This window comes from Xiphophorus hellerii, chromosome 5 (assembly GCF_003331165.1).
Source record: "Xiphophorus hellerii strain 12219 chromosome 5, Xiphophorus_hellerii-4.1, whole genome shotgun sequence".
Classification (NCBI taxonomy): domain Eukaryota; kingdom Metazoa; phylum Chordata; class Actinopteri; order Cyprinodontiformes; family Poeciliidae; genus Xiphophorus; species Xiphophorus hellerii.
Genome location: NC_045676.1, coordinates 24,348,792 through 24,361,202, shown reverse-complemented (window position 1 = coordinate 24,361,202; position 12,411 = coordinate 24,348,792). Strand labels below are relative to the sequence as shown.

At 41.2% G+C, this 12,411-nt stretch overlaps 1 protein-coding gene across 2 annotated transcripts in view; it reads right to left on the bottom strand.

Annotated features, from left to right (window-relative positions):
- Positions 1 to 3,929: 3,929 nt before the first annotated feature.
- Positions 3,930 to 12,411, bottom strand: part of mxi1 (max interactor 1, dimerization protein) — a 39,916-nt gene continuing 31,434 nt past the window's right edge. For both annotated transcript variants that reach the window (XM_032563315.1, XM_032563316.1), the window contains exons 4-6: positions 12,293 to 12,407; positions 9,559 to 9,757; positions 3,930 to 7,672 (exon numbers count right to left, since the gene is read on the bottom strand). In XM_032563315.1, the coding sequence (XP_032419206.1) occupies positions 7,509 to 7,672; positions 9,559 to 9,757; positions 12,293 to 12,407 (478 nt within the window). In that variant the 3' untranslated portion in view covers positions 3,930 to 7,508. The remainder of the gene's footprint in view (positions 7,673 to 9,558; positions 9,758 to 12,292; positions 12,408 to 12,411) is intronic.

The following is a 12,411-nucleotide window of genomic DNA, read 5'->3' as shown; positions in this document are numbered from 1 at the left end:
TGTCTATGCGCTACCAGCCAGCTCGGGAGAGCTGATGCATAATTTGTTTTGCGTCCACCTCCGATCCATCGGCGGTGAAGGACGCTTTGCTGCGTTTCCTCTTCTGATAAGGCCGCCGTGATGTCAGACGCCGTGGGGATGGTGACTCATGCGCGCCACCGGAGGAAACCTGTCCCCACCAACCCGCCTCCTCTTCTCTTCTCCTCTCCAGAAATATCTCCACTCATCACTCAGTCCTACTGCCCTGCTTAATTTTTGCCTCAACTTTCGACCCCTGTGGACTCCCACCGGCTCTTTCCTCACAGCGGTAATTGGCCGTTTGCTCCCTCGCAGGCAAACCAGAGGGGAGCTAAACCGTGACTGCAATATGGAGATGCGGCCCAGATATTTATTTTAAAAAAATATATGCATATGTATAGCACTCTGGTGGTAAAAGAGTCACAATCTCTTATCAAGTGCAAGCAACTGCGATACATGGTTTTCAGCATTTTGGTGTAGTATTTGTGTTCCTTCTACTCCGAAATCTCTAAATAAAATCCGGTGCAATAAATGCCTCTACCAGAGTTTACCTGTGTGTGCATGGCTGACTTAAGCAAAAGTAAGATTATTATGGTGTGCAGTTTGTCATGATTGGTGCAAGATGAGATTAAATGGTAGCAGGCGTAATGAGGCGAGAACACAAAGGACAGACCACCAGGTAGACAACAGTAGAATCAAGCAGTGACTCTCTGGCCATGAGGAGCTTAAATACTGGAGAGCTTGATTGCTGGGTAGGGAACAGGTGGCTGATTAGTAACGAGCTGCAGCTGTGGGATGAGACCAGACAGGAAGACTGAGGAAGGAGAGAGAGAGACAGAGAGACTGGCAGGGAGAACAGGTACACTGGGAAATGAATCTAACTGTAACCAAGACTAACACAAGGAATAAATAACGTAATCTAACAAAGATAACTAAGAGCAGACCAAGTAAAACAAGACAAGGCTAATCAAGAGAATATAACAACCCTTGATTATTATATTCATATGTCCATGAAACCTGAATGAAACTTGTGGCTCGGTGTAAAAAGGCCATTGATTTCCCTCATTGACTCCGATGTCGTCAGTCCCTGATTGATTTCTGGTTTCCACCAAATGATGAAGCTAAAAAAACAAAACAAAACAAAAAAAAACCAGACTGATATTTAACTCCATATCCAGATTTAACTCAGTCTGTTGAAAGATCTGAGTCAAAATAAAGAAATATATCTGTGAACAGGTTTGTCAGAAAACGAGCATCAGCACATTTAAATGCACCGGCTGTTATTTGTGACATTTCTGGTAATATTAATTACATAAAAAAAACCAAAAAAAAACCTGATGAGAAGGTGTTAGCAGCTTTTATTTGCTGTCAGCATTGGATCTGTAAATGGAAAACACGGACAGCATGTCCTTCAGCGTTAGACGAATTTGGCATTTAATGCATTTGCATAAAATAAGCGGCAGGTTCCTCTATCTGTGGGAAAGCAGCAGCAGAACTAAAAGAGTCTGTCTCTGGAAAATGGAAAAAGCTGAAAAACTAATAATAATAATAATAATAATAATAATAATAATAAACGAAGGCACCACTGTTGGGGTAAGAATAATCCAAGAGGAAATCTTTAGGACAGCCTGCCCTCTAGTGGCCAGGCTCATCCCGTCTGGCTGAAAAAACTTGAGTGAAATGGTTTTTGCAGTTGTCTACCAGTCTTAGATGTTGACCTGAAGGAAGTTTGCCATTTAATTAAGTCTTTTCCCCTTTTCACAGAAGTTCTCATATTTTCTCCAAGTATCTCTCACACATTTCTAATTCAAGGTAGATTTTACTCTGGAGTTCTAGTCAGGTTCTGCTGGATCTGCTGTCTGCACGAGGCTCTTTTTCTAGAATCGTGTCTGTGGTTTATGCCAGACATCTCTCCTCTGTTCTGTTGACTAGTGAGATTTTAATTTTAGACTCACTTGTTTTACTTCAAGTCATCTCCGCTGGAATTGAGATCAGCATAAATGCATTTTAAGAGTCCCGAGACAACAATCGGTACAGTTTGACAGCAGAGATGTATTACAGCGGTGTATTTAAGTTTTATTTTCAGCATGCAGTGTCATCACTAGAGAGCAAAGAATCAGCGTTCCCTTGATTATTTCAAGCATTCGGCGCCACCTAGTGGTTGTTCCTTTGCCTGTTTTTCGACGAGGCATTTTCTCGGAACGGTCTTCTGCAAAAACCACCCTGCTTTTTTTTTTTCTTTTTTTTTTTTTTAATTAAAGCATCACAATTAAAAATTTTGTTTATTATATTTTTCGAAGTAAAATCCCCAATTAAAATCGAGAACTAAAACCAAATCAGAATCTGGACTTGAAGACATTTTGCACTTCCTGCATAATCAAATTGTGAGCAACGTTGCACAGAAAAATAAGCAGAAAAATAATTTTCTAGATTTTCCGAACCGTGTTTGGAGTCTTCTTCTCCTTTAAAGCAACGCAGATGCTCAATAAATCTCATTTCTGTTTACACAGAAGAAGCACACAGTCACAAACATTTGAGCTCAGTTTTTAGCATTACATCTTAAAATTATATGTAATCCAAAATAAAAAAATCCCGTTAGTCTGGAGTCATCTTTGTTACTCCCTTATTACAGGGAAGTGACCCAGCAGTTTCAACTAACTACCAAACTATCACATTTGCGTGTTTTCTCACAGATTCTTGAATCTGTCGTTTCTCTCGTTCTCCAGGTCTGTGTTCTGAATTTATTAAATGTCCACCAGGGGGTGCCACAGGGTTCAATTTCAGGCCTCTTCCTGTTCATTATGTACATGAATGAATTAGGACAAAATGCTAATATTCATCTTTAATATTAGCATGATTGTGAAGAAACCTAAACTCAAATTAATCTATTTTTTAAAACAAATCATTTTTTTCTTTTAAGTTGAAAAAGCGGTTTGACACAGCAACATTTTTATCTGTTTCGGTTATGTATACGAATACTTCAGCTCAATATCTTCAGAAACATCCATACCATCCATCATGCTTCTGTGAGGTTTGTCCCTAACATGAAGGCTTTTGGTTTGTTAATCTAAACTCATGTAACGCTCTGAACTCCAGTTCATTTGTAATTATTAAAAGCATCTTCTCACTATATTCCTGGTTCTTTCAGTAATTCTGGACATTTTCCACCTTAGATTGTTGCCAGAGAACGGGGACGCAACGTTCACCTTCCCCTCTGAGCTAAACGAGCAGCTTCTGGACACCAGACTTCAAAGGTTCAGAAAAGGTTACAAGAGTTACCAGCTCTCAACTGTCTGGTTGATCTGATGGCTCAGACTGCACAGCGTATTAAATCTGTGATGATTTCTTTTTCACTACTGTAGCAAAATGTTATAATAAACAAATCCGACCTTTAATCTGAGTAAAGTTACTTGGCGTAGTTATTCATTTGTGGGATTTCCTTTCATCCGGTAGCAAGACTGTGAGAATTTTCATCCGTCACACCATCATATAAAATATTTCCAGGAGTGAATGTGTTTTAGTTTAAATTTGACACAGCAGTGTCATTATCCAAAGAGAAATTAGTCCTGTGCTGACATGGGCTGAAGAGCCACTCAGGAGGGAAGAAGCCATCACTCCGAAAGAGACAAAAACATTTTTCTTTGTAACATAATCTAACATTTTCTGGTACAATAAACAAAATAAAAAAATTTTTTGGTACCAATTAAACACTTAGAAACTTTCAGCTAAGTGCTGCAGGCTTTAGGAGTAAGAGAATTAAAACAGCAAATCAATGTTTATATGATTTCCTGTGGACGGTTTGTGCAACGCTGCCACGTCTTCAGCGCGACAAAGTGAATAAGAGTTCACACTAAACATATCTGATGGACGGAAAGCAGACGATCAGCCCTCTCACATCGATATACAAGACGTTTCAAAGTCACAAACTTTATTCATCTCAGTGTGAGCCATCTCTTTACAGTACATTCAGGAGAGACATGTTGTGGCATTGACAGCTCATTTCAGTCCTTTAGGTTTGAAAATCTTGGTGGCTTTATTGTCGGTATTGCATGTTCAACATACACAACTAGATTATTCCTCCTCCTCATCATCATCATCATCACCGTCGTCATCACCAGAGTGCATGTTTTACAAAAAAGAAAAACATAACAAAATGGCCACAGGTTCACAACAACAGTAGGCTCTCTACTGCACTGCTCCTGGAAGAAGGCGCCCATTAGTTTAGACTTTAGAGAGAGAGACCAGGGGAAAAAAAGAAAACTAAAACTTGAGCTTAAACACTTAAGAGAAAAATATAGTTTTGAGACGATATGCTAGCCAAAAATAATTTTTTCTCCAGACCTGCCTATTAGCTGATCTAGGACCCAGTCTGCATCCAACCCGCAATCAAGCTCCGCTTTTACATTTTGTGCAACACACACTGTGTAGACCAGTCATTCTAAGATAAACACACCCTGGAAGGCTAAAATTCATTCCCAAAAAAAAAGAGCCTAAAAAGATGTGTGTAGGCTAGTTCAAGATCAGGTCCTTCTTTGCTAAAGCTTTGGTCCTTCAAGAACGCACACACACACACGCACACACACTTGCATAAGTTTTAAATGCCAATAAATCGGAACAGCTGGTTCCGGTCAAGATCAAATATTGCCCGATTTTGGCCACCAATTTCATCACGTCTAGTTTTGCCATTTAATCAAATGTGCGGTAAAACACAGCATGTTGCACAGGGAGAGAGAGATCTGTGGTCAACCATGGAGCTCTTCTACTATCAGCAGTGCAGTTTCAGAAAGCCAACATATGAAGGAAAAAAACCCAACAACAATAAAGCAACACTAAGATGGAAGTTATTAAATTAAAAGGGGGGGGGGGGGGGGAGCAAATGTAAACTGTCCCTCAAAGAGAGAGAGAAAGAGAGAGAGAGGACACTGAGGTGTTCTGAGGTGTGTTTCTTTTTTTTTTTTTGGCATTTTTGTTTTTACAATAAAGCACCAAAAAAGTGGTGACTTTCTGATTCAGTGCCAAGTCCAACAACCTCCACAGAGCTCTGAGGGGAGGAGCCCACACCTTAGTGACGCCCTTAGGCAACCAAAGGTTTGTTCTTATTACGGTCTTTTTTTTCTTTTTCCACATTAAATCCTCAAACGGAGGTAAATGTAAGACGTATTTAGTCAACTAAAACACAAGTCGAATAGAGACGACAATCCTCGCAATACAGGAAAGTGGCGTTTTTTGTTAGTTTCTTTCTCGTGTTGCTTTTTGATTTTTAGACCCCCTTGTTTTATGTTTATTGTGTAGTAGCTGGCTCAGTATTTGCCAGTAAAAGTCTTGGCTGTGAGCGAGTCTCGTGCAGAAGCAGCTCGACCCTCGGAGCAGAATTTTTATTTTTTTTTTTTAATTAAAAAAAAATGATAATAATAAAAAAAAAATCCAGACTGAAGCGGTTGCTCGAGGACGGAGACGGTTCTGGACGAGGCCGGCGACTCAGAACAGGCGAGGCTCAGCACTAGGAGCAGCTTAGGGATCCCGAGTACATTTCAAGTGTCCGTAGAGTCAAACATCTGAAAAATAATAATAATCAAACAAAATGGCTACGCTTTTTTAAAAAAAAAAAAATTATTATAATCATTCCTTAAAATCCTCCCCACCCCGAAAAGAAAATAAAAAAAAAAAAAAAAAGCTTAACGATAACATAAAATACACAATTCTTAAAATAAGGAATGAGGAATAATAGTGAGTAAAATAAGACAGAACCAAAATAAGTTAACTTTTTCGCCTCCCACTCATCCCCCACTGCTTGTGCTCTTTAAGGGACCGAGAAATAAATATTCAAGAGCGAGCAGCGTGCTTCCCGTTCTCATTTCGGATGGGAAAATGAATGGATGGCAGGTGGAGCGGAAAAAGGAAACTGTGGTTGAAGTGCAATTCGTAATGCCAGTGAAAGGTTAGGATGGAGATTATTGACATCATACGACCCGTTTTTCTCCTTCAGAAACACCCGACCCACCGGAGGAATGCCACATGCACGAGGAATATCAAACAAGAAATAACAAAAAAACCAACAAAAAAAAAGAAATAATCCAATAAATAAAAACAAAAAATTAATAATAATAATAATAATAACAATAACTGCGCCAAACTACAACCGCATTCTCCAACTGAGAGTCCTGACAGGACACAGAGAGAGAGAGAGAGAGCTGCTCTGTCTGGGTTTTCTCCGTCACACCAATAAAACGTCGCTCCCCGGTCGGGGCGCCGAGTAAATAGTTTATTTCAAACAGCAAAGAAATGTTTAAAAGATAAAAATTTCATTTATAATGCACCATAAACAGAAGTCAAACAGCAACAGCTCTATCCATGAGCTTTTTAAACTCTTTTTTTTTTTTTTGTTAAAGTTTGATTTATTAAGCTATTTGTATGTACAAAAAAGTAATAATTATAATAATATTAATTGCTCTAATTTGTTTATTCCGATGGTCACACAGAACTGAGAAAGGAAAGGGATTGAAACGGACAGAAAAAAAAAAAAGACAAAAAACTGCGGGAGTTATTGCTTCTTACTGCTGGAAAAAAGGTCGTGCCTCTGTTCCAAACTTCGGAGCCGTTACGATTTTTTTTCCTCGTTGCTGCTGCTTTTTTTTTTCTTATATGCGTGTGTGTGTTTTAATCTCGTCTCGGATTGTGCCTTGTTACATACGGACAGCTACGAAGTAGGCGAGTGCTGGATGGCTTGTCGTAGCTGCTTGTTTGAGGGGAACAGGAGCGAAAACGAAACATTCGCACAAAGTTACGACTTTTGAAACCGCATTCTGTAGCTTCCGCCCGTTTTCTCCTGCGATCGCTTCGACACGCAGAAGACGCTCTCCGCGTGGCGACGAGTCTGACCTGCCTTCCCGGTAGCACCGATTTCGAGGATGTGAGCCTCTGTGCTGTGGACAAGCAATGAGACGACGGGGAAGGCGTTTGTGGCGCCCGCGGGGCCGTTTAGTCGAGGCGGAGATCCCTCCCCCAAAACCCCCCGTCGTTAAGCTTCGGTTCAGACGCCCGCATTGGAGAACCGACAACTCTTGAGCAAGTTCACTGTTATAAAAAAAAATTAAGTGCATTTTGAGTAAAATCAGGGATTGTGCATGTTTTTAAAAATCAAAAGGAAATATCACACCTAAATTCAACTACAAATTGTTTTTTTTTCTTCTTCTTCTTCGTGTAGTGGGTTTTAAAAAAATCCAGAAGACTTGTGTGTGTGTGTGAAGTCTCCGTTCTCCCTTTAAACCAAACTTAAACCCGGTTGTCCGGGGAGAGGAGAGGGGGCCACAGGTGACGGCGGGATGGAGTGGATGTAACAAAAAAAAAGAAAAAGGAAAAAAGGCTCGGAGAGGGGACGCTGTCGTCGTTGGCGACGCCACGGCTGGATGGGCTATGAAGACGGCAGAGGGGTGGAGGAGAAGGACAGGCGGGTTTGGCAGGGCTGGTCGGTGCTGGCGGCGGCGGCGGCTTTAGGAGGAGAAGGCAAGTTTGACGCTGCAGGAGGAGTAGCCCTCGTCGCTGGCCATGCTCTGCAGGCTGCTGTGGTCATCCAGGTCGCTGGTGCTGGCCATGCTCACGCTGTCGAGCTCTCCATGGGAGAACTCGGTGCTCTCTACGTCCACCTCAATCTCTTCTGCAGAAAAAAAAAAGGGGGGAAGAGAGGAGAGATGAATGCTTAATAACTTTGGATAAAGTAAATAAAAAGAACCGGCTCATGTTTTAAATGTAGATATTACAACAAGAATAGGTTTTTAACAAATTTTTAATTTTTTTCCTACATCGAAATCTATGTTTTTTAAATTTATTTATATATAATTTTCCATTACGCAGGGGGAAAAAAATCCATCTTTTTTTCCTTTCAAAATTTTAGGTTCATCTTTATATATTAAGTCTTAGAAACAGAGAAGAAATGGTTGTTCTTTAAAAAGTATATACATAGGCCTGTCACGATAGCAAATTTTGCTCAACGATTAATTGTCTCAAAAATTATTGCGATAAACGATAATATTGTTTGAAGACCTTTTTACACTGATTTAATGGAAAAGACATAATAATGCATGTGATTTCCTGCCAAAGGTAGATACACTTTATTTTCAAAAGAACACTTAACACTTGAGCTGATAAACAAAACAACCAAAAACAAAAACAAAATGGATTCTTAGTCTCCATTAACAAAAAACTCACTTGAAAAAAAACTAAACAACATAAAGCCAAAGTGGAAATAAATACTGCATTCAACTAAAAGAGTTCAGATTATGAAGTCTGTATACTATGTTGCCCTTCAGTAATAATTAGATTTAAATAGAGAAGATGGGCACATTGACTACCTGATGCAATAGTTCACACTACATGAATTTTTGCTCCTATTTTTCCCCTTATGACAATCTTAGAACGTTGATCTTTCTAACATTGTGTGGTGTGTTATGGTAGATCATCGTTGCCGCTCTGATCTAAATCAGGGGTTTTCCCCACTGGGAGCTTAACGAAGCTTGTTGAATGTGACAGGCAGCCAATCAGAAAGCGAGGATTCTCCTCCGTGTTTTCTGAGGGGAAATTACGGAGGGGAATCCCAAACAGCTGATGCACCGAAGTCCAGACATTGGAGATGACATGTGGAAACAACATTAATGTTTATTCAACATGCAAAGAATATAGAAATGACAAGGGGAGGAGTTGGAGCGAAATTGCTACCGCAGTTGATAAACCCGGTAACTTTTCAGCTGTTCTTCGTTAACGTGACGTAAATATGTTCTAATGATTTTCAGTCGGTCAGGACTTTATGCTGATACTAGCCACATGCATGATTGTAGTAAAGCATTGATTAATGCCTGGTTTTAAAATTAGTTCACTGAACTTGTAGCCATTATTTTGTGCCCATTGTTGGACACCACATGGCAGGAACGAACCCGATCGAACCGTTATACCTAGGATTTCTGTCGGCTAATGTGTGTCCTGTCAGGTTTTGAAAATGGGCCGACAATCCGACAGCTCTAAGATCCTGTAGTTTGCGCTGGGCTTTACACTAAGGAAATGAGGAAGGGAGGAGTCAGTGGAGAGCACCGGAGTTGAGCCTTTTTTCATTCGGTGTCATCAACAGAAAGAGAAAAAGGCCGGAAGAGACGATAATGCCGATAATTAAAATGACGTCGATAGTTTTAATTTATCTTACGATTAATCGATTTATCGTTTATCGTGACAGGCCTATATATACACAAATTAAGTAAAGTGACTTTTTTTTCAAAAAGTCATGCGGCATCATTTGTGAATCTAAACGGGTTTGTGTTCGGCTGGCCTGAAAGCAAAATGGATATTTAGGTCATGTTGGTTTAGGGGGAACCTCCACCCTCAGACTCCAACACATTTTCTTCCAGCATCACGCTGCATTTAGCTCCATCTACCATCAACTCTGACAAGCTTTGCCTACATTAGCGAATCTCTGTCGATGGCCTCCAACAGCACCTGAACCTCCTCCACTCTCAATGTTGCAAAATGAGCCAAAGAACCGCGGGGAGCTGGAACCTTGGTCGGAGTCCGAGCGGTCGGAGCAGAGGGTGGAGCCCACGCTGTCCATGCGTATCCTCTCCCCCTCCCCCGGGCTGCTCTGGACGGCAGCGGTGCTTCCTCCTCTCAGCAGCTCCAGCTGACGCTGTAGGTGTCTCTGCTCGCGCTCCAGGGACTCCAGCTGGTACTGGCTCTTCCTGTCGGCTTCTTCAAGTTTCTGGAGAGGAAAAAAAAAAAAAAAAAAATCGCAGAAAATTTGTTTTGATAATTTGTTGGATAATTCTGAAAAGTAAGTGCAGGTTTGCTTCCAACGTAGGTTTTTATCTTCTAAAATTATGCCGAAATGCTACTTTTGATTGAAGTGATTTGAATTGAATTCCTGAAACACAACCACTGCCCCACTAACATGACTTACCCATATTATGCACCCATACAGACTCTCTGAGGGTTGCAGCATTTTTTCCTACATTGTGGCGACATCAAACCTCTTCCTGCAGGTCTAAACTCACACCATGCCAAGCTCTGTACATGTTTAGCTCAGATTCTGACAAAATGTCATCAGCCTCTTTCAGGAGGAGGCAGAGGGGCTTCATCTCTCCACCCCCTCCATTTCTCTCCCGCTGCAGCTTCTCCAGGGTGAGTCAAGCTCTGCTGTCACACCTGGAGAGGCCGGGGTCTTCCAGGTACAGCTTGACAAATAAAAATGAGCCAATAATTCTGCGCCTCCAGCTGGGCCTTGGTAGTCATCTCGACGTACTCTGACAGTACTGGGGTCCCTCACTGGTGGCATCTGTTCCTTACTTGTGCATGTTTCGTTTTTTTATCACACCTTCGCCTCAAATATCACAACAGTGACCTAATAATAACTTCTTTATTTAATCTCCTGCTATGCTACGCAGATGAAGTGTTCACTCACTTCTGCATGCAGGACGCTTGAAACTGAAAGTGAAACTCTCAGCCAGCAGAACACACTTTTCTGATTAGGTTCTGCATGGAATTATCTGACCACCGGGTGGCACTTGTAGTGCAGGAAAAATTTCATTCCCAGATGGTTGGTTGAGCCTTACACATGAAAGAAAAATCTTTAAAAAAAGAACATTAAATTCAAAACCCTGGTTCCCATTAAACGTGTATTGTTGCAAAGGGGAGCCAATTAAAAGGGGAACACGTACTTCAAAGACTTCCTGTTCTATAAAGTCCTCCGTATTTCCTAAGTTTTAAACATTTCTCAATGTGACAGCATACATTCCAAAATGGGAAGCGATGTGAAATCAGCTTCAGATTAGATTAACTCTACTGATTCAGTTCAAGTCTCTTACTTTCCTTTTTTCAGCAGAAATGACAAATAAAATTAATTATGGAGTCTCTGCAAACAAAATTGTTCTTCAAAAAAGGGCTAGTTGAGACTGAAGACATTTGTCATGCAGTTTTTTGGTTAGAAAAGGAGAGAAAGGAGAAATTATTAAGCTTGTTTTAATTTATCATGCGATTAATTGAGTTATAGCTTAATGCGACGGGCCTACCCACAATCACTCTGATTTTGCCAGACCTCCCCAGCTAAAATGTCATGCAAATATCCACACAACTACAAAGAGAAACCACAGATGGGGTTGAAAAATAACAGCGAAAGAGGAAACACAAAAAGAAGAGATGCTGAGGTTAGGTGTTGCTATGTAGGGAAAGCAATTTTTCAACTAAAGGAAATGTGTGAAACTGCAAACTCAGTAACACCAATCAAGCCCCCCCTTTCAAACTACCAGTTACCACATTCACTTATCACATTTCGCATGCAGCCCTATGCCCATTACGATACAAACAGGGAGTGGGGGTTGCGGGGGGGCCGTGGTCGTGCCTGATACAGCAGCTCTGTGTTCCGACCTAACAGCCTTCTGTCACAGTGGCCAGCACTAACATGCGTGACTCTCCTAGTGACGGAGCAAAACAAAAGGCTGTCAATAAGCCGTGTAGAGACTGCAGTTGACAGCAGCAGAGGTGCAGAGTGGTGACGGTGGAGAACAACAATATTGGCTTTATGCTGGCACCCCCCCCGCGTCACGTGCGAGCAGCAAGCCGGGCCAACATTCTCACATACAGATTGCTCCATCTGAGGCAATCCTGTATTTTTGTAGCGGCGTCCAATTGGTTTCAGTTTTTTTATACCTGTTGTTGTTATTATTATTATTATTATTATGTCCAGTGAACAGAAGGAAAATGAAGATGACGTGACGTGTTTAAATGCCCCCCGATTTTTTCCATGACACTATGTGATGACAATCAGACAATGCCAGACCTCATAACGTACACGTGTGAGTGACAACAGAAATGAGAAGTCGCCTACCTGGTCGCATGAATAGAAAGAGACACACTGTACATGGAAATGTTTGTGCCCTATGATAATTAAGTGCAGTCATACAATATGGTGCAAAAATATACATGAAACTTTCCTCATTTTTGACACATTACATCCACAGTTTGTGTTTGGAGATGCTTTTGTCATACAAGACAGAGCAATAACGTTTAGTTCACTTGCAAAATGTTGCGTGCGTCACATTGCTCATCATGTTGAAACATGGTGGTGGCACCATCATTCTTTGGGCTGCTGTTTTTTAGCAGTTACTAGGGAAACTGGTCAGAGTGATCAGACAATACATCGTCTGTCTGGGGTTTTTTTCTTTTCACTGTGCGTCATTGTGATAGTCTTATGGCAATGTCTGTCAAATTGTGTAACTAGGACAACCTGTTTCATCCATACCTTTATGTGTGCTTTGGCTTTATTGAGTAGGCCCAGGGTGGTGTGGCGGCTACAGTCGGGTCCCAGAGGTATGAGGGTCTTCAACCTCTCCAAACACAGCCGCAGGTGGGCTCGTCTAT